This window comes from Schistocerca cancellata, chromosome 5, assembly GCF_023864275.1.
Source record: "Schistocerca cancellata isolate TAMUIC-IGC-003103 chromosome 5, iqSchCanc2.1, whole genome shotgun sequence".
Lineage (NCBI taxonomy): Eukaryota > Metazoa > Arthropoda > Insecta > Orthoptera > Acrididae > Schistocerca > Schistocerca cancellata.
In genome coordinates, this window is record NC_064630.1 from 491503504 (window position 1) to 491524833 (window position 21330).

At 45.3% G+C, this 21330-nt stretch overlaps 1 protein-coding gene across 1 annotated transcript in view; it reads right to left on the reverse strand.

The window, feature by feature from the left end:
- Positions 1-20035, reverse strand: part of LOC126188620 (venom carboxylesterase-6-like) — a 134246-nt gene extending 114211 nt beyond the window's left edge. The window contains exon 1 of the mRNA XM_049930222.1: positions 19805-20035. Coding sequence (XP_049786179.1) covers positions 19805-20035 — 231 coding nt within the window. The remainder of the gene's footprint in view (positions 1-19804) is intronic.
- Positions 20036-21330: the final 1295 nt, after the last annotated feature.

Sequence of the window (21330 nt, forward strand, 5' to 3'; positions counted from 1 at the left end):
ACTCCCGCGTGTATACCATGTCGTGTTGACTGTTTTCCCTGCACGTCAGTGTTGAAACTCCTGTCTGTGAGGTATGAGTGTATTAGACGCAGCAGCCCGTCGGGGAATCCCGCGTCGCTGAGTTTGCGGATGAGGCCGTTGTGCCATAGACGGTCGAAAGCCTTTTCGATGTCCAGGAACACTGCCCCTGTAGCTTTGTTTATGTTGAAGCCATGTGTTATGTGTTCAACGACCCGTAGGAGTTGTTGTGTTGTGGAGTGGTGATTTCTGAAGCCGAATTGCTCCGGTCTCAGGATGTCATTTGTTATGCAGTGCCTAGTGATGCGTTTGAGAATCACCTTCTCAACAATCTTACTGAGCGAGCTCAGAAGGCTGATGGGTCGGTAATTTTGTGGGAGGCTGTGGTCTTTCCCCGGCTTCCTGAACATCAGGACCTTGGCCGTCTTCCAAAAGGCGGGGAAGTGTTGGTGTTTTAGTATGGCATTCGTTATGTGTGTTAGGTATTCAGTTGCTTTATCCGTGAACTCCTGGAGGACACGGTTTTGAATGCCATCATGACCAGGGGCTTTCCTAGCAGCGGAATGCATTATGGCCCAGGAGACTTCGGCTGTGCTAGCATGTCGAATGTCGTCGCGCGATGGTTGGGCTAGAATGCGTGTAACCTCTTGGTCAGTAGCAAGTGTGAACGCTGGATCTGATGGTACCAGGTTCGGTGTGAATGACGCTGCGAGTGTTCGGGCCATTAGTTCTGCTTTCTCTTCCGCAGAGTATGCAGGTCCGTCGGGCCCTTGAAGTGTTGGCGTGTATATTTTCTCCCTGGTGAAGTGTCGGGCTAGTTGCCACACGCCAGGTCGTGTGGTGTCCAGCCCTTCGAGTGTGTGGTTCCACTGTTGTGTTCTATGTGTTTGTATTTTATCGTGTATGATGCCCTGTAGTCTGTTAATGTGCCGTTTGAAGTACGGACGCCTGGTGCGCTGCCATTGTCTCCTGAGGCGATTCCTCATCGAGATTAGGCCCAGGATTTCCTGGGGCAGGGCCGCACTATGTTGTTGTGAGGTGCGATCAGGTATGGTGCCTGCCATTGCGTCCTGGACGGCGTTAGTGAGGGTTTCTACTGCCTCGTCGATTTGTGCTGTTTCATTAATTTCGTGTATAGGTGGGATGTGGCTATCGAGCGTTTGCTTGAACCTTGTCCAATCCGCACGCCCGTAGTCCAACATCTTACGTTGTTCCATGTGCTGCAGTGTTTCCTCAATGTATAGTATTACAGGTTGGTGGTTTGAGGGCAGATCGTTTTCAACGGAAACGTTGAGTGTCGATGTAATGCCCTTGATGAGGGCCATGTCTATCACGTCTGGCCTGTGTCCCCTCTGATAGGGAATGTGCGTCGGTTCAGTCGGCGCTAGTATGATGTAGTTTCTGCCAAGTGAGTGTTCGTACAGTTTTTTGCCGTTGGGATTTCGTGTGCGTGAATTCCATTCTGGGTGTTTTGCGTTCAGATCTCCAGCGACTATTACTCGCGGTGAAATGTTGAGTAGTGTGCTGATATCGCGTGTTGAAATGCCTACAGGGCTGTTGTATACCGATATCAGTGTGGTGTAGGCTCCGTTGAACTTGACTCTGACGGCCGTAGCCTCGATTTTTTCCAGTTCAGGGAGCTCTATGTTTGTGTGCTCGATGTCTTTGTGTATGACGATTGCAGTTCCACCTGCCACGGCGCCGCCCGGTCGGTCGGTACGATAGACACAGTAGCCAGGAAAGTTTAATTGTTTGTGCGGTTTGAGTTTAGTCTCGCTCAGTAGCGCGACAAGGATTCCCTTGCGCTCCATGAACGCGGCAAATTCTGCCCTTTTGTTGTGGATCGAGTCTGCATTCCAGAACAGGATCCGTGATAGTGTGTGTGTGTCTGCGTTATGGGCCGGGTGTGGCGTATTATTCATGTAAGAGTGTGAAAGAGTGTTGTGATGGCAGTGTGTATGACAGCCCAGTATTGCCCGGGTTCGGCGCTCATGAGCTGGGTGATAAGTGTAGTGACGGCCATCAGCACCTTGGTAAGGATTTCAATGGTCGTGTGTCGGGGGAATAGTGTTTCCAGTATTCCCCCAGGTGATGTGTTGGTGTTAGGTGTGGCAGCCTGAGGTGCTGTTGTGGTGTTAGCGGCCGCTTGTGCAGGTATTGGTGTGTTGTTTGGGGCGGCATTTGTGTTTCGTGGTAGAGGTTGTGGCGCCTGAGTTACTTCTGTGGTGAGGGGGATGGTAGTGTGAGTTACAGTCTCGGTGTCTTGTTGACTGTTTTCCTGTGTGTTGCTGTTCTGTTGTTGCTGCGTGGCCTGTTGTGGTGATTTCGTGTTCCCCGCTCTGTGTTTGCGTGTACGTTTATTCCGCCTCTGGGCTTGGGGTTCGGGGGGTTCTTGTGTGGATGTGTTTTCTTGTATATGGTGCGTTTCTTCGCAGCTCGTGATTTCCGGGAGTGGGGTCGTGTTGTTTGGGGGCATAGGTGTTGGTACCGATGCTTGTTGGGTTTCAGGTGTTGTCTGTGGCTGTTGTGTGGCTGTTGCAGCGGTTGTTTCTCGTGTGTGTGTAGGGCGCTGAGGTTCCGCAGCCTGTGCCGTTCCGCCAGGGCGTGTAACCGTGGCAAACGTTACGCCGTTCCTTACTGGGTTCGGCGCTGGCCTTGGGCGTGGTATGTCGTACAGTACCCTACTTCTGTCTTGTTTTCGCTTCAGCGCCTGTTTGTATGAGTTGCACTGTCTGAAGTTTGCCGCATGGGGCCCACCGCAGTTGGCACAACGTCGCTGGTTTGGCTGTGTTTGTGTGCAGGTGTTGGATCTGTGGTTGCCAGCGCATCCGCGGCAGCGAGTTGCCAGGCCGCAGCGGAGGGCCGAGTGGCCGAACCGCTGGCAGTTGTTGCATTGTTGGGGGACGTTGGGTGGTTCGTAGAGTTCTACACGCACGTCCATCCGCAGAAAGCTCTTTATCTGCAGGATGGCGCGGGAATCAGCCGTGTCGGCTAACTCAACCATGTAGTGTGGTAACGGTGCGTGTGTACGGAACCCTGTCATCCGGGAGGCACTTTTACAGTCAAATCCCAAATAACAGAGGGCCGCATGTACTGTCTCGTTGGGGGTGCTGGGATCCACTCCCTTGATCACGTACTGCTGGGTTCTCTCGTCCAGCGTCCTGTACGTATAGTGTTCGATCTTCCGATCTTTGAGGAAGGTCAGAAGATCTTTATATTCTGTGTCTGTGGCAACGTACAGTGAGGCCCTATCCCCCGAGTACTTTGCATGTAATGTGCTGTTTATGTGCCTTTCCGCGAATGCAGTGTTAAGGGCACTAAGGTTCCCATAGTTTTGTATAACAACTGGGGGGAAACCAGTCTTGTGTTGTGTGGGCACTGTTGTGGCTTTGTGTGTTTTGTTGTTGTTCGCCACAACTGTGTTTGCGTTGGGTTGTGTGTTAATGTTGCTAGCCTGAGGTGTGCTAGTGGGTGTAGGCAACAGCGCCTTTCGGTTGCCTAGCGAGTTTGGTTGCTCGCTTGTTTGTGCCGGTGTTTTTTTTGGTCTGCGTCTTGGGCCCTCCACCTGCCAGGGCTCTGTGTAATGGTTTTCTGTGTCCTCATCCGCCGTCGCAGCCTCGATTTCTTGAGGCTGCGGCGTCGGTGGGAGAATGGTACATGACTGTCCAGTGATAGGTGAGTGTAGCGTGATCTTCAGTGTACTTGTTTTTGTGGGAGAGACGTCCGCCCCGAAAAGTTCGGTGATAGTCCGGCGCGACTCAAGCTGCTTTTGCGCTTTCGCGCCAAGCTGTCGAGCGCTCCCAGACGCTCCCTTGCCCTCGGTAGCGGGCGGGGCGCGAGTTTCGGCGGGTGCCTCACGGTCTACGAAACTTGCAGGTTGCTAATTGGCTGTTGGTATTGCAGTCCTGGAACTTCTGTCTCCGAGCTGAGGGTGGCTCTACAAGATAAAGTACTCGTCGTTTCAGACTGGGTCACTGTAATCTTCCTATCTTGATTAAGGTCTGAAACATTGTTTTCTGCCTTTAAAGACTGCTCTGTGCAACCACAGTATTTTCAGTTGCATATATTTATTTAAAGATGTAAATCTCCCTTGAATTGCTTAAGCTTCAGAACTGGTCTTTACAGGAGCCTCAAGATTTTTTTTCTACATATTTTAATCCACCTTTTAAAGGTGGCTGAGAGTAATTTATACCTTGATTTCCGAAAGCCTTTTAATGCACCTTTTGAAAGGGTGTCAGTCTGAATTGAGCCCTTTGTAATCATTAGTTTAAATCAAGCTTTATGTTCCTTTCGTGTTTTTCTTTTTAGTTGTCTTAAAGTGAAGTATGAGTCTCCATTCATTATTACCAACTATCTTGCTGATTAGTAGAATTATCTGTATTTATTCCTGTTTAGATAGACTCAACCTACTTCTGTAACTTTGTTGAAATTCCTCCACGCATAGCCCGGTGCCTAGGTCAGTTAAGGTAAACGGCATGTGATAAACATGTCATATATTGTTATTAGCATGGTGAGGAAGTTGTCTTCCATTGAATTTCGAATAAAGCTATAGATTTATATCCAAGTAATTTTAAAGTATCCGAATTTTTCCTAGTTTTATTGCACTGAAAATTTTTAGTTAAATTTTGTTTTAGTTAAGATCTGTTTAGTCAAGAGTTTGAAGTCTGATTTTCTCTTACGACTGCTGAGCACGTCTACAAAATTATAGTTTGCTTAACTGTTTCAAGTTAAAATTTTCTTTAATTAAACCTCTGTTCAAACATTGTGTGTGAGCTTGTTTACTATTTAGATTTTTGAGCATTCCTATAAAACCAATTTTTGCTTAACTGTTTTTGCTTTAATTATTCTATATGTAAATATTTGTTCGAGTGTTCCGATTGCTGAGTTTGTTTGTAAAACAATAAGTTGTTTTATTATTCTAGCAAGCTACCAGTGTAAAACCCTCTATGTGTCTCAGTAAATAAAGTAAAAAAGTATATTTTAGGTGTATTCAAATGGTTCAAATGGGTCTGAGCACTATGCGACTTAACATCTGACGTCATTAGTCCCCTAGAACTTAGAACTACTTAAACCTAACTAACCTAAGGACACCACACACATCCATGCCCGAAGAAGGATTCGAACCTGCGACCGTAGCAGTCGCGCTGTTCCGGACTGAAGCACCTAGAACCGCTCGACCAACCGCGGCCGACTTAGGTGTATTGTGGACTTGGACGTAGTCTTTCTACTCCAGCAGTCCGTATCCTGCTGGTCTTACACATCATGAAGGACTGAAATGAGGATGCTGTCTGCCTCCCACACTCTTTAAGGTGTCCGTGGAGAAGGTACTGGATCGCTGGTGTAGAAGGTGTGTGGGCATGGAGATCAGATTAGGAAACCATTGTGTGTACACACTTTATGTGCTCACGATCAGGTCGTTGCAGCAGAGAATGCTGAGGATATATCTTACATACTTAGGAAGTTGTTGGAAGAATATAGAACGAGCGGTTAAAAAATCAGTTTTGAGAAGACGGACCATCTATGCTGTGGGGTGGAGGGAAGAGACTTCGTCATCAAAATTAAATCCTGTACTTCGGTCCTCGCCAATTAGTTTGCAGGTTAAAATCGATTATACAAATCCACCGTGGAGCCAATAACAAGTTATGGAAGTGAGTGCTGGGAACTCACAGAAAGAAATACAAAGGTAGTTAGAGCTTTTACCGGACGAGGTGGCGCAGTGGTTAGCACACTGGACTCGCATTCGGGAGGACGACGGTTCAAACCCGTCTTCAGCCATCCTGATTTAGATTTTCCGTGATTTCTCTAAATCGTTTCAGGCAAATGCTGGGATGGTTCCTTTGAAAGGGCACGGCCGATTTCCTTTCCAATCCTTCCCTAATCCGAGCTTGTGCTCCGTCTCTAATGACCTCGTTGTCGACGGGACGTTAAACACTAATCTCCTCCTCCTCCTTAGAGCTTTAGAAATGAGCTACCTGAGATCACGTAGAATTTCCCGACTTGATCGGGTAAGAAAAGAGGAAACTTATTTTCTCATGCCAGGACGCAGACCTATTGTAGTATTACGGATAGAATAGAAGAAAGCCTGCTAGGACTGTAAGGGCATATGAAGAGAGTGGAGGAAGACAGATAAGCAAAAAGAGCACTTTTATGGGAATCCCCTGTAGGGACAAGAAAACTTTGAAAACGTGCTACTCACTCCGCTCAAGAAACGATACAGCAATCTATGTACAAACGAAGCTTGTGACCCTACCAAATGAATGGTGAAATTGACTTCATTTGGCGAAAAAATTATAGCCTGTGTGTTCTGTAATTGTTATTGTTAACTTGCAAAAGGTAAAACAATTACTACTAATAAAAAAGTCATTTGAATGGAGTAAGAATGCGAAAAAAGGCCTGGCAGTAAAAGAAAAATTCGGGACAACTTGCTTGCCCGCTGAAGTGCATTGTTAGTGCGAAAACCTGAGGATCTCAGTATGGATTGTTGGAACATCTGCCCCATTCACGTGATTTGGCACCATTCGACTTGTATCTATTATCATGTATGAGTAAGTCAATAGCTAGCAAATATTTTGACTCCAATTGAAGAGTAATCTCGCACGTCTTTATAGTAGGCGGATATTGAAACTCGACGGATTTCCTTCTCGCTAAGCTTCGTGGCACATACACTCCGCTACAAAATTAAAGGATCGCGTTTTAGAAACCTCGTAATTGGTTCCCGTTGCGACGCATAAGTTTGAAAGTTCGCTCAAAGATGCTTACAGAGTTCCTTTGTAATGATGCCCTGCGGCGTCTCCCTCGGGCTCGGCGACGCCTCAAACAGCAATGTGTGACCACAAGCGAGGTAAAGGTCACAGCTCCGATTTTCATGTGATATGGAAGGTGGGTTAATGATGTTAGTCTAACAGTCGGTAAGTGACGATCGAAGGGATGCCTGTGTTAAGGAGTAATCTACGGATACCAGTCACTGAATGACTCGACCACAGGTGGAATTCATCCTACATCTAGGTCAGAGGGCTTAATGTAGCGCTTAAACTGGTTGCACAAATAAAATAGCAACTACAAATTTACACAACTGAAGGTGTTTTAATTTGACATTTTATACTGAACAGCCGAAGTCCTGAAACCATCTGTATCAAGATTGACCTACAGAGCCAATAATATTATCTTGGAACTCTTCCATTTGGTCCGTGTTTGCATAGAAAAACAGTAATATCAGAAACTTAGTCCGTCCTGATGCAAAACACCTTGTTATTAGTTTATTTCTTTATTATCCCAAACTAGTTTCGGCGACAAATATCACCATCATAAGTGAGGTTTTTTAATCTAAAACATGCAGAAAATGGCATGGTTGTACAAACACAGTAAAACGTTATTAAATTTTTAAAATTCGTCTTTTGAAATACAGTTTTCTATTGATGCTTTCATATTACCTAATTTATTGTATGTTACAGCATGTTTTAAGCAATTATTGGCGCTGTTTGCGACATATTTTCTGTGCTCTTTTTCTCTGTTGCCATCTTTTTACTTAGCGAACATCATGTCATCTGTAACCATGTGAGCGGTTGTTAGTAAACAAATACTAAAAGGTGAACTTCGTATGTCACCAGTATACACTTGGGGTTGTGAGTGTTGTGAAAACCAGTTATTTGGTGTGTACTGAGCTGTTGCTTAGCTATTCGTGTACTCACGTTCGTTGGATGGTATGTGGCTGCTTTTATACAAAGAAAAACAAAAACTTTTGCACTTTGTTTCTGATCCAGGCTATTACGCCATCTTTTTATTCGCGTGTGTCGCGAGAGGTGTATCGCATGTGGCGAGAAAGGCAATGAAAAACTGTAGCGCGAATTACGACGACTTCTGTTCATTATTTACGTCTCTGTGTGTGATGGGGAAGTGGTTCTTTTGCGTGTGTGTGCTTTCTGTTCTGTGTCCTTGGGCAGTTCTCTCAGAGCGGTAAAGAGTGTGTTGTTGCAGCACTATTTTCCAGAGCTCATCCAGCCACCCGACAGTGCATAAATATGCCAGTTTCACACACATACTCCACAGGATAAACAGAACACCTCTTAAACCAGAAAACTATACACAGTAACTAAATATAATGAAACAAATTGCTGTTGAAAACGACTACAAAACAGACATCATAAACAAACACAACAACAAGGTAAAACGGAAACATGCAGTACACACAGACAACACAGCAGACCACACCACTTTAGAAAAAAGAGAGAGAGGGTACACACTAACATACAATAACAAAATATCACATAGAATGGGAAACATCTTGGAAAAGCGAGGGATCCCAATAACATTCAGAACAGTTCAGAAAAGACTAAGACCAGTCGGAAAAACCCCAGACAAATTCAGCAACGCTGGAATATATCATACTACATACAAAAGGCTATAGTCAAAGGGAAAAATGTAATAAATGAAAACACAACACTCTGCAACAACACGCTCTTTACCGCTCTGAGAGAACTGACCAAGGACACAGAACAGAAATCACACACACGCAAAAGAACCACTTCCCCATTACACACAGAGACATAAATAATGAACAGAAGTCGTCGTAATTCGCGCTACAGTTTTTCATAGCCTTTCTCGCCACTTGCGATACGCCTCTCGCGACACACCCGAATAGCAAGATGGCGTAATAGCCTGGATCAGAAACAAAGCACAAAAGTTTTTGTTTTTCTGTGTATAAAAGCAGCCACATACCATCCAACGAACGTGAGTACACGAATAGCTAAGCAACAGCTCAGTACACACCAAATAACTTGTTTCCACAACACTACCACAGCCCCAAGTGTATACTGGTGACATACGACGTTCACCTTTTAGTTTGTTTACTAACAGCCGCCCACATGGTTGCAGATGACATGATGTTCGCTAAGTAAAAAGTCGGCAACAGAAAAAAAGAGCACATAAAATATGTCGCCAACAGTGCCAACAATTGCTTAAAATATGCTGTAACATATAATAAATAAGGTAGTATGAAAGGCCCGCATCTCGTGGTCGTGCGGTAGCGTTCTCGCTTCCCACGCCCGGGTTCCCGGGTTCGATTCCCGGCGGGGTCAGGGATTTTCTCTGCCTCGTGATGGCTGGGTGTTGTGTGGTGTCCTTAGGTTAGTTAGGTTTAAGTAGTTCTAAGTTCTAGGGGACTGATGACCATAGATGTTAAGTCCCATAGTGCTCAGAGCCATTTGAACCATTTAGTATGAAAGTATCAATAGAAAACTATATTTCAAAAGACGAATTGTAAAAATGTAATAATGTTTTACTGTGTTTGTACAACCATGCCATTTTCTGCATGTTTTAGATTAAAAAAACCCTCTGATGATGGTGATATTTGTCGCCGAAACTAGTTTGGGATAATAAAGAAATAAACGAATAACACGGTGTTTTGCATCAAGGCGGACTACAGAGATTAAAGAGGGAGGTCGAGCGAAATTTCAAACTTATGCGTCGCAATGGGAAACAGTTACGGGGCTTCAAACAAGTGATACTTTAATTGTGTTGCACAGTGAATATCGTTGGTTGTTCGGCTGTCTAGTGTCTTTGTGGTGAGGATCGCACTAGTATTATCCTCGGCGGTGAGCTCCCGGTCGCCACTGAGTGAGCCTAGTTGAATGTTAAGATAAATCTCATTTATTGTCCCGTCAGTTGCACATTTTAATTAGATTACATGTTTCGATTACTCAGGGTCATCTTCAGATGCATTAGCAAGCCGTCTTGTCTACTCAGAACCACATATCAGAGTACTGTAGTGGAGTTTTCACGTCACCCATTATGCAGAGCTGCAGAGTGGACTGAAGTTGAAAGTATCGGGTGAACAACTGGTTTCCATAGCCTTATAACGGGTTTACACAGAGCATAGAACAGCCAGCAAACACTGTTTAGCCAGAACATTATTTCCAGCTCAAAGCCAGATTGCATGCCGCCTGGTGGCATTGTGGGTACATGAAGCGGTTAGGAAAGTACATAAGACGAGCAAAGATGAGTGTAGAATATGGCCCCAAAATGGAGAAATCCATTAACGTAGCGACTTTTACAAAGAGCAGATTGTTACAACCGGCGCCTCGGAAACGGTGAAGCTGCTTGGCAGTTCGCGTGATACTGTCGTATGCATAAATGGAAAATGGTTGAAGGATGGTGAAACCACGATTAGGCGACAAGGTATTGAAAGCCAACGCCTCCTCTCTGTAAAGGACAGGCGGTGATCTGTGGCAACCTGACGACAGAGTACAATGCTGGTGGAGGCACAAGTTCAAAAATGGTTCAAATGGCTCTGAGCACTATGGGACTTAACGTCTGAGGTCATCAGTCCCCTAGAACTTAGAACTACTTAAACCTAACTAACCTAAGGACATCACATACATCCATGCCTGAGGCAGGATTCGAACCTGCGACCGTAGCGGTTGCGCGGTTCCAGACTGAAGCGCCTAGAACCGGTCGGCCACACCGGCCGGCGAGGCACAAGTGTTTCGAAGTATACCATTCAGCGCATATAATCGAACATGTGCCTCCGCAGTAGACAACCTCTAGGCATTTCCATGCTGACTCAGCGGCAATGTCACTTACGACTGCAGTGAGTACTTGATCGTCGAATTCGCTCATAACAGACGAAAGCCGTCATCCAAAACTAAGTTAGTGCGTAAGTTCGCAACGTTTTCGTTTTCATTGTTGATATTCAGGTTGCTATAGTTTTATTTTGTTTGTATTTCATTGTTGCTATTTGACGTTACTTATTATCATTTGTTATTTGTAAATAGTGAGTGGAGATGTAGACGCTAGAAAATGGAGTACCAAGTGGAGAAATTGCAACAATATTTCCGACATATTCTTCTGTTTGTGTTCAATAGAGGGATGACAACAGCGGAGCCAGCCGGAAACATTAGCGCCGCGTATGGGGATAATGCTACTGGACAAAGCAGAGCAAGGAAATGGTTTTCTCGTTTTAAGGGGGATCATTTTCACATTAGTGACCCTCCACCTTTAGGAAGATCTTCAGGGTTTGATGAAGTTCGTTTAAACGGATTAACCCACAATGTCCTCGAGAACTGGCAAATGTGCTGGACTGTGATCATTCCGCCATCGTATGACATTTGTATGCAATGGGGAAGGTTGAAAACTCGGGTGTATGGACACCTTATGCTCTAAGCCAAAATAAAAAGAAATCAGTGTGTGGCCATATGTGGATTTCTGCTTGTTCGTCCTCAACTGACTCGTGAACAACACCAACTATTCCTATCCTGTATCGTTACTGGCGACAAGAAATGGTGTCTCTATGATGTAAGGAAAAGAAAGGAACGGTTGACCCCAAACAAACCAGCATCTCCCCATACAAAGACCTGCCCACATCCACAAAAGATAATTTTATACATCTGGTGGAACAGCGACGGCGTGGTGCTCTACGAAATTGCTCCTCCTGAGGTGTAACGATCACTGATGACACTTATTGTCAACAACTAAGGCGTCTTGCAGACGCAATCCAAGAATAACGACCAGGAGTTGATGCTACTCCACGACAACTCCAACCGGCACTCTGCTAGACTGACAAAAAGCACTGTACAGGAGTTGAGTTGGGAAGTCATCTGCACCCACATTATTCGCCTGCTCTTACGTCCTCATATTTTCACCTTCTCCTCGCTCTATCGAACACCCTTCGAGTAACTTCCTTTCCCGATGAAAATGCATTCCGAACATGGTTAGACGAGTTCTTCGAGTCAAAACTACGTGATTTCTACAGTCGCGGTATCTAAAAGTTAACCCAGTATTGGCAGATGGTTGTAAACAGTGAAAAAGAATGTAATATTTATGACTAAGATCTCTGTTATGTTTATCTGCTGCGTTTGTTGACTTTCGGAAAAACGCTACGAACTTATGCACCAGCTCGTCAGATCATCATTACTCATCTCGGCACTGTGCTACCTCATAAACAAATAACTTGGGTGTCAGCTATGCCTGTGGCAGACTTTCACCACGATCAGTTAATAATTTGGTATTTTAGATGCATACCGCCCACACTGCCCCGCTCGGTGTTCACCGTGGGCGCCACTACACTGTCCTGCACATCAACGTGCAGTTCAGATGAGGATGTGTTTGGAGGTGCGATGGTGCAGAAAGCTGTTGCTTATACCGCTCTAGCAGATGATCGGCAGGCAACAGCGAATCGCAGCTTGCACCCAGCAACAGTGTTTTCCTGCATCAAGACGTCGACACCACACAGCAGTTCCTAGTGGCAGTTTTGTTTGTATTGGTGTAGGTGGTCTTGAGGAGATGCTGGCTGGCGAACAGCGATCAATTGGACTTAAATCTCCGGCAGCCAGGTCGTCGGCAACTTAAGCAGTGTAAGTTCACGTTGTTGGTGCGGTCTATTATTCCAACAGCCTCTCTTTCTCAGCTGATGCATCCGTGGCTACCGGGCAAACATACAGATCTTGGCACTTGGTGAGTCGACCACAGTGCGGGTGATGTTCGTCTTCTGCTGATCTGCGGTGTTGCTCCAGTCGCACGTAACATTCATGCTCGACCAAGCGAGTCACCACAATCAAATCGGACTTCCTAAACGCGTGTACAGCGTTTGTGGAAGCGTTCGTGGTCCTCAACAAACCTCTGATCTTGCCACCACTATGAAATATAGGCTTCAATCCCTCAGCGACACAGCACACAGCCCCCATGCCGTAGCTCATACCTCTCACTTGATGTAAGCAGCAAGAGGGAGTTGTTCCTTTATTTACTTTCGCTTCACTGTACCTCGCAGCTCGTTGTACGAGGCTGCGTCAAAAAGTATCTACACATTTTTCTAATTTGCTACAACAGTACAAAATTTACGACATATTTTTCAACAGTCACTCTATTTTTCAGTGCACTTGGTCCATCAAAGAACAAATTTTTCAGAACCCTTAGAAAAAGGTAGTTTAATCAGCATCACTTCATTCATCACTTCACTTCGTAGGGGTAACGGCAGCATTTTATATTACTTTTAAGTGGATCGAACAAGTATAAATCCGACGCAGCGAGATCAGACAGATCACAACGGGATGCAGTGTGCTCCAACAACTCGATATCACATTCTCATGAGTTATACGGTGTAGGCGCCAATATGTGAACATTGGCAATAGGCCTACGCGTATGTAGTTGTAATGTTGACTGTTGGCTCATGACTCCTTTGCCAGGTATTGTTCTAGAACTGGCCCTTGCGCTTCCCAAGAACTGTGATCAGTTATCCAGCAGAGGGGTGACTCTTAAATTCCTTTTTGGCTGGATATTTGGGGTGTTTCCATTCCATGCTCAAACCTTTACTCTCTGTTACAAAGTGACGAAGCCATGTTTCATCTACAGTGATAGTTCGTTTCAAAATCATTTCACCTTCATTAGACCGACGGTCTAGTTGCTGCCGACAGATTCTCAGACGACTGGACTTATGCTCCGGATTGTGTTGGTTTGTGGCCCATCTCGCACAAATTTTATAGAATTATAGCCTGTTGTAGAAGATGTTACGCAGAACCGTGCCTAATTTCGCTTCAGTTTGTCACTTCATCAACAGCCACTCCTTGGTTATTCAAACTCGGGTCAAGGGCTCGTTCGCTGTTGGCAACAGTAGTCGTTATCACTGGACGACTGCACTTCCCGTCGACCCTAAAAATAACTTGGCACATCTACCGTATAAAAGTCTGCACCAGACCTATTAAACGATTTACCTAACGTGTAAGTCTGCAGCAAACGCCCCAAGGGTACATACTCGGAGTTGCAGCCTTGTTTATGTCCTTCCGTGTGAAAGTTGATGTTTCTTTAAAGCTGTATTTGTTCATATTGGATCTGCTGAATATTTATTAAGCAGTTGATATTATCTTGGGCAGCCAGAATGAAATTACGTTATGATTATACAAAATTATTGATCAAAGTGTTTGTTTTATGTCACACTGGTACAAGAAAATGATTAAGTTAACGTTTCACAGCATTTTGGACATGGAGGACGCAGTTATCTACCCAGCACTTGCCGTGGAAGTGTCCGCCGTAGTCGTTTGGAGAAGGACAGAACGATGACGCACTGCCAGGAGCAGGAACTAGATGCAATCCTGTCAGCGAACAAGAGCTGAAGGCACCGACATATAGCCCTTGTTAATGAAGGAGTCGAAGCCCGAAGATACGCAGGAATTTAGGAACTTCGACAGAGTGGAAGTGTCTTGTTTTGACAACCTGCTATCGACATGCGTGACGATATTCGTGCAAATAACAAAGTAATGTGTGAATCACCACGCACTCGCCTTATGCACTTCAATGTCCCTGTAACACTCCTCTGTCTCTCTCTTTTTCAGCTCGGCACGACAGAGCGTCACCAAAGATGCATAAAGGCCTTTGTTGTCCTCACCGGTCGAGGCCGGCGCAATTGTACCTCGACTCTTATGGCTATTCTCTCGACACCCTCCTTCCTGACATGCTGAAATAATACAAAAGATGCAATCAAATCAGTCAGGTGCCAGTTAAGATAATACTTACACATCGAAAGTAAAATTATATTCACACTTTGGTGAAATATATTAACTCAAAATTAAACATTTGTTGACGTAACTTATTATGGTGTAGCGTATTTAGAGAATCATATAGACACCTTTCCTTGCCGTATGCCTCAATAAGCACGCTTATACTTTCTTTATTCTATAATTTTTCTACAATAAGAAGCTATTATTAGATACACAGATTTTATCAGCCAGTAATGCAAAAAATACAACTTTCATTTGTTTGATTATTGTATTTATAAAAAATTACTCACTGAAAAATGTGCGAGTGTCTCGCGCAATAGTCAAAAGAGTCCTCAAGAGCTCGCCTGCTAGCCACAAGTGAAAACAATATCGAGCAAAAAGTCTGCTTGAAATGCTACGTTTCGCGCATGCGCCTTTACACCTCCTTTACTTTGCATGCACGAATCCACGGCAGAATAGAATGCCTCGTCTTTCTCCACGACGGATAAACCGTCTGCTAAAATTGTAACTTCCCCAGTTCTATCGCTAGGTAGCAGGTCAACTGCACATGACTTGCACACGTTAGGCGTGACGTCTGATACCGGTTAGACGTTAGACGTTTGTTGGGCTGCTTTTGACTTATCGCGCAATTTAGCTGATTTCTTTTAGTACTCATGTGAATAACTACACATTTTTCTCTAATCAGGGTCAATTGCCACTTTTCGCACCATATAGATATCTTATGTAAATCATTTTGCAAGTCGTTTTGATTATCTGATGACCTTACAAGACGGCAAATGACAGCATCATCTGCAAACAATCTAAGACGGCTACTCAGATTGTCTCCTATGTCGTTAATATAGATCAGGAACAATAGAGGGCCTATAACACTACCTTGAGGAACGCCGGATATTACTTCTGTTTTACTCGATGACTTTCCGTCTATTACTACGAACTGTGACCTTTCTGACAGGAAATCACGAATCCACTCGCGCAACTGAGGCGGTATTCCATAGGCACGCAGTTTGGTTAGAATACGCTTGTGAGGAACGGTGTCGAAAGCTTTCTGGAAATCTAAAAATGTAGAATCAATTTGACATCTCCTGTCGATAGCACTCACTACTTCATGAGTATAAGGAGCAAGTAGTGTATCACGAGGATCCGTGCTGACTATGTGTCAACGTTTTCTTCGAGGTGCTTCACAATGTTCGAATACAGTATATCTTCCAAAACCCTATTGCAAATCGACGTTAATGATATGGTACTGTAATTCAGCAGATTACTCCTACTTCCCTTTTTGGGTATTGGTGTGACTTGAGCAGTTTTCCGATCTTTAGGTACGGATCTTTCTGTGATCGAGCGGTTGTATATAATTGCTAAACATGGAGATACTGTATCGGCATAATCTGAAAGGAACGCGACTGGTATACTATCTGAACCGGAGGCCTTGCCTTTATTACGTGATTTAAGCTGCTTTGCTACACCGAGGATAACTACTTCTTTCTCATGTTGGCAGCTGTTCTTGATTGGAATTCGGGAATATTTACTTCGTCTTCTTCGGTGAAGGAGTTTCGGAAAACCGTGTTTAGTAACTCTGCTTCAGTGGCACTGCCATCAGTGACTTCGCCGTTTTTATCACGCAGTGAAGATATTGATTGGGTCTTGCCACTTGCCATAATAAATTTCAGCATGACTCTGCGATATGAGAAAGTGGTCTCATGACGTAACGACTCTCTTTCTTTATTGTTATGTCATCTCCCTTGCCTCTTGTGGGCGGCGGATGAGCATTCAGCGCAACGATTAACAATCTGCAGACAAAAGGTATGCAGTATACAGAAAGACTAAAAACAATAAATTAATAGATGAAATATTTTCAAGGGATTTTAAAATTTGTAAAGATGTCTTTAATGAAGGTTTCATATAAAAGAAACTTGGTTTCCGTCGTTGCTAATTTTAAAACAGAAATATTAAAAGGTAAAACTAAAAAAATATTATTACACAGGGAAAAAAGTGCAGTTTGGACCTAATATGAAGAAGAAAAAATGGTAGGAGAAGAGGGGGAGGGAGGGGAAAAGGAGTAGACAAATTACTATTCGACCGTTGCATGGGTGCAAATAAACAATTTGGCTCCCTGAGCTTGAGTTTGAAATTATTATCTGAGTCTTCATAGCCTCTGATGACGTCTCCAGCATCAGGAGATGGTTTTAGGCACAAAAACGTACCTTAGACGAAGACGTGATGCCTGTTTAACAGAAAATCATCAGTGATGTGACAGCGCTGAAAGCTATTACAGGTTAAGAGAACGGCGTCACCTATTGGCTGACGAGGGCAGTAAGGCGTAGCCCCAACATAAAAACGATTAGAACGTAAGCGAAAATATTTGCAGAATTCCCGGATGTCCTTCCGAGTCACATGGTAAGTTTTCCATGATATTTTGGCAAACAGACGCGTTGCTATCTTCAGGTGATTTCTCATGACTGCTTCTCCGCTGTTGTCGGCGTTGACAGAAAAGCATTCCCGTATGCTGATGACCGCAACCGACGACGACCACAGTTCGCAGGAGGACGTCGCCACCCTCCACCGCCACCCTCCACCTCCCCCCTCCCCTCCCCCCTCCCCCATCCCCCCTCCCCCCTCCCCCCTCCCCTTCACCTCCCACCGAGGCGGAAGCACGGACAACGAAAGGAGTGGGGTGATGGAGGGGTAATGTCAACGTATACAGTACGTCGACAACAGCAGAGCAGCAGTCGTCAGGAACCATCGAAGATGTCAACAAATCATTTCGCTGAAATACCGTGGAGAACATACGAGGTGACCTGCGCTGACACTCGATAGTATGACGGGTAAACATCAGATTGCAGAAAGCGCAAATACCTGTTGACACACCCTCGTATCCGTTCTCACGTAATGTTATCCGTAGCTCATTTAAGTCATGTTCGAGGTTATCATCATCGCTTATTCTGTGCGTCCGTGCTGTCGGCATGTGTAAGACAGTGTCCTTTTGTTCTGGCTGCTAGTGTGACCCTACACCTGCTTCGGTTTGCTATACGCCTGATGCCCCATTTTTATTAATTAGTTCATCTTCTTTGACGAAAAACGGTCGAGAGCAAAATCCTTTCTGGAGAGATCGCAATTTCGATTGTACTGGAAACGCCAGTGATTGTGCAGATTTTTTATTTTCGGCACTATCATACAGAATTTCAACAAGTTAGTACCGGTTTCGACCGTAACTGGCCCCCTTCAGATAGCAGTAGCTCGCATTGAGAGTGACTGACAGACAATATGGATTTCTCAGTGGTTGGAGCGAACTACTGTATGCGTCTTGCGGTCTGAAGATGGCTGAAGCCGGTAATTTCTTATTGAAATTCTGTGTGTTTTTCCCTCAAAACAAAATACAGTGCTCAAAAGCATTTTGGGCACACGACTTTGGGCGTCCGTCATACTCCACTGAGCAATAATGAGGGCTGGATGTGTTACCCAATTATACATTTACTTTTCACAAATGTAGTACACAAAAAAAACATCGTTACATCACCTAGAGTTTATATAGGAAGAACTGAAATGTCCGACAGGTGTCGAAAAGAAAGTGGAAACAATCACTCACCCCGCCATCTTGGATGCTTTTCATTGGACTTTGAGAGCTTCAATAACGTATATACTCTCCGTGTGCTTTTATCACTGCCTGACAACTAAGTGGCATGCTCCATATAGGTCTACAGAGGTCACTTTGTGGTACCCGTTCCTATTATTCAGTGAGACCTCTTAAGCGTTCTTGGAGAGTCTGTGCCGGCCGTTGTGGCCGAGCGGCTCTAGGCGCTTCAGTCCGGAACCGCGCTGCTGGCTCGGGCATGAATGTGTGTGATGTCCGCCGGCCGCGGTGGTCTCGCGGGTCTAGGCGCTCAGTCCGGAACCGCGCGACTCCTACGGTCGCAGGTTCGAATCCTGCCTCGGGCATGGATGTGTGTGATGTCCTTAGGTTAGTTAGGTTTAAGTAGTTCTAAGTTCTAGGGGACTGATGACCACAGATGTTAAGTCCCATAGTGCTCAGAGCCATTTGAACCATTTACGTGATGTCCTTAGGTTAGTTAGGTTTAATTAGTTCTAAGTCTGGGGGACTGAACACCTCAGATGTTAAGTGCCATAGTGCTTATAGCCATTTGAACCATTTTTGGAGTGTCTGTGGTGGAACAGGAGACGACTAACATTTGTGTCAACCGTGTCTCACATAAGCACGATGGGGTTTAGGTTGGAACTCACCGCCGGCAATTCCATTACTTCAACGTCCAGGCTTCGCACGACATCAATGCTGACGTACGCCACACAGCCCCTGGCATCAGAAGGAATACATGGTCGTCGCCGTACGCTGCAGCCACCACGTGTTCCAACAGGATCTGTTGAATGTACTGCCTGGTGGTAAGGTGACCATGGATAACAGCAAGATCCGTATGGCTGTCAACACTGAACCCTCCCGATAACATCACAGAACCTTACTCCAATGGAGAATATTTGGCCAGGTACCACTCACCACGGATCTCCGCACACGAACATTCGTCTGCGAATATCACGTTTCGCCAGTGACTAAGTTGCCCGTTGACATGCGATCGTTAGAATTGAAGGTGGGATGCAAGACGTTGTCATGTCAAAGGGGGTACTCGAACAAGACGTCTGGATCGTAATTTCCTGTTCATTACAGTATGATAGGACACAACGGCTCCAGTGACCCTTCCGAGATCTTGTTGCTGTGCTCTGGCGGTATTCCTACGACGCTGAAACGCAGAGATGGTCAGATATTTGTCTTCACGTGGAGTAGCAACGCGTCGGAAACCTTGTACACTCTCCTGGTGTACTGACCAGCCTCACAGTATGTGACCACGGTACTGGATGACACATGAGGAGGTAATGTCATCTACAGCAACACGACCAAAATCCAGTCTTTTAGGATCAAACAGATCGTTCTTGCAACTTGCATTGTATTAAGATGTCGCATTGCATGTGCTTGACTGAAGACAATGACCACAAACGACAACTGCCATCTGTTTACCTCACAAGAAAACAGTGGGACACCGGTACTCGCTTCCTACTGGGGGGAGGGGGGGAGGGGGGGAGGGATGGGGCGGACACTTAAATGCTTAACAGAGCGAATGATTTTAATTGTTGCCTACATTGAAAGCGAACGTCTCAAGCCATGCAATAAGTTGACAGGTACCGCCTGCATCAATGCATCAAAACAGATTTAACATACCTGATACTGATACAGGTGTTCACCTAATTCTTTTGAATAGTGTATTTTCAAAACTAAGTCTTTAATGGCTGTGCGGACTGACCTCGAAGCGGAGGTCCCAGAGTGGAGGCTCGGCGTACGGAATGCCCACATAGGCGAAGAAGCGCTTCCCACGCCGCGACAGCATGGTGGACCCCGCCACCTTTCCCTGCTCGACGTTGACGACTGGCGCCACTTCCGTGTCTTCCGCGGCCGTGGCCGCTGACACCAGCGAGGCATTCGCCAGCACCAGGCAGGAGAGCGCCAGCGCAGACGCCACTACCCGGGGACCCATTTCGCCGCAGTGGCGGCCGGCCGCTCCTCGTCAGATACCTGTCGCCCGTCTCCGTCTTATCGCGGCGATAACGCCGGCGTATCGCCTGCCTCCACACCAGAGGACACGTCAGGAGTCACTGACGGCGATCTCCAACTGACTGCCACACATACTGCAGATTACGCAAATAGCTCTTCCAGAGCGTGACAGTGAAGAACTCATTCACGCCGCAGCGTAAACAAGTTACTACTTGTGATACTGAAATATCTCACAGATGAGTCAAGCCAGGAACGTTTATGGAAAAGTTCTCAACAATGTGTTCATACAGGGTGTCGGAAATTCCCGTTACAGATTTGTAGGACATGTAGAGGGGAGTCAGTACATGATATTTTGAATAGGAACCTGTTTCCGGAAACGTACCGCTCCTATTCTACGACGGTTTCAGTTCAGATGTTTAATTCATCCATTTCTACTTGAGAAACTGAGTTAGTCGTGACTCAGTACGATTATTAGATAACAAATCGAAAGCAAACAAAATGAAACATTTATTTATCACGTGAGCAAATTTTTTGTATTAGCACATAAACAGTGCTTTCTTTTTCTAAAAAAAAAGATTTGGCTACTCCGACAGTGGATATAATGCAGCGAAAATTACTTATACCTGAAGCATGGGATACCACCCGTCTGCTTTTAGCCATGACGTCATCAAAACGTCATCAACATGCGCACGCATATCCATTTAGCACTACCATCGACCACTATTAGCGGGCGAGGGCACTACATGCTTGCCGACCTGGCTGCCAGCGATTCAGTTGTCGAGAACGGTTGGCGCAGCTTCTAAATGCTTGAAACAGTCAATGACATCGCTTTTCTCACCAAAAACTGCACTGGTGTCATTCGTATTGCAATTACCAACACGAAAAAATGAAAAAAAAATTACGTCCGTGAAATAAATCTTTGGCACTCTTCCCAGTTCTCAACATCGTAAAGAAATTAATTTGGCTCTGAGCACTATGGGAGTTAACATCTGAGGTCATCAGTCCCCTAGAACTTAGAACTACTTAAACCTAACTAACCTAAGGACATCACACACATCCATGCCCGAGGCAGGATTCGAACCTGCGACCGTAGCAGTCGCGCGGTTCCAGACTGAAGCGCCTAGAACCGCCCAGCCACACCTGCCGGCAAAAATTAATTTGTCAACGAAAAAGTTTCAGGGTACGCATCCCCCAGCGTTCCCCCAGAAAAACAGCACTGCACATAAACATTACATGTTTACATTATTACAAAACAAAAAAGAACCCAACATACAGTAC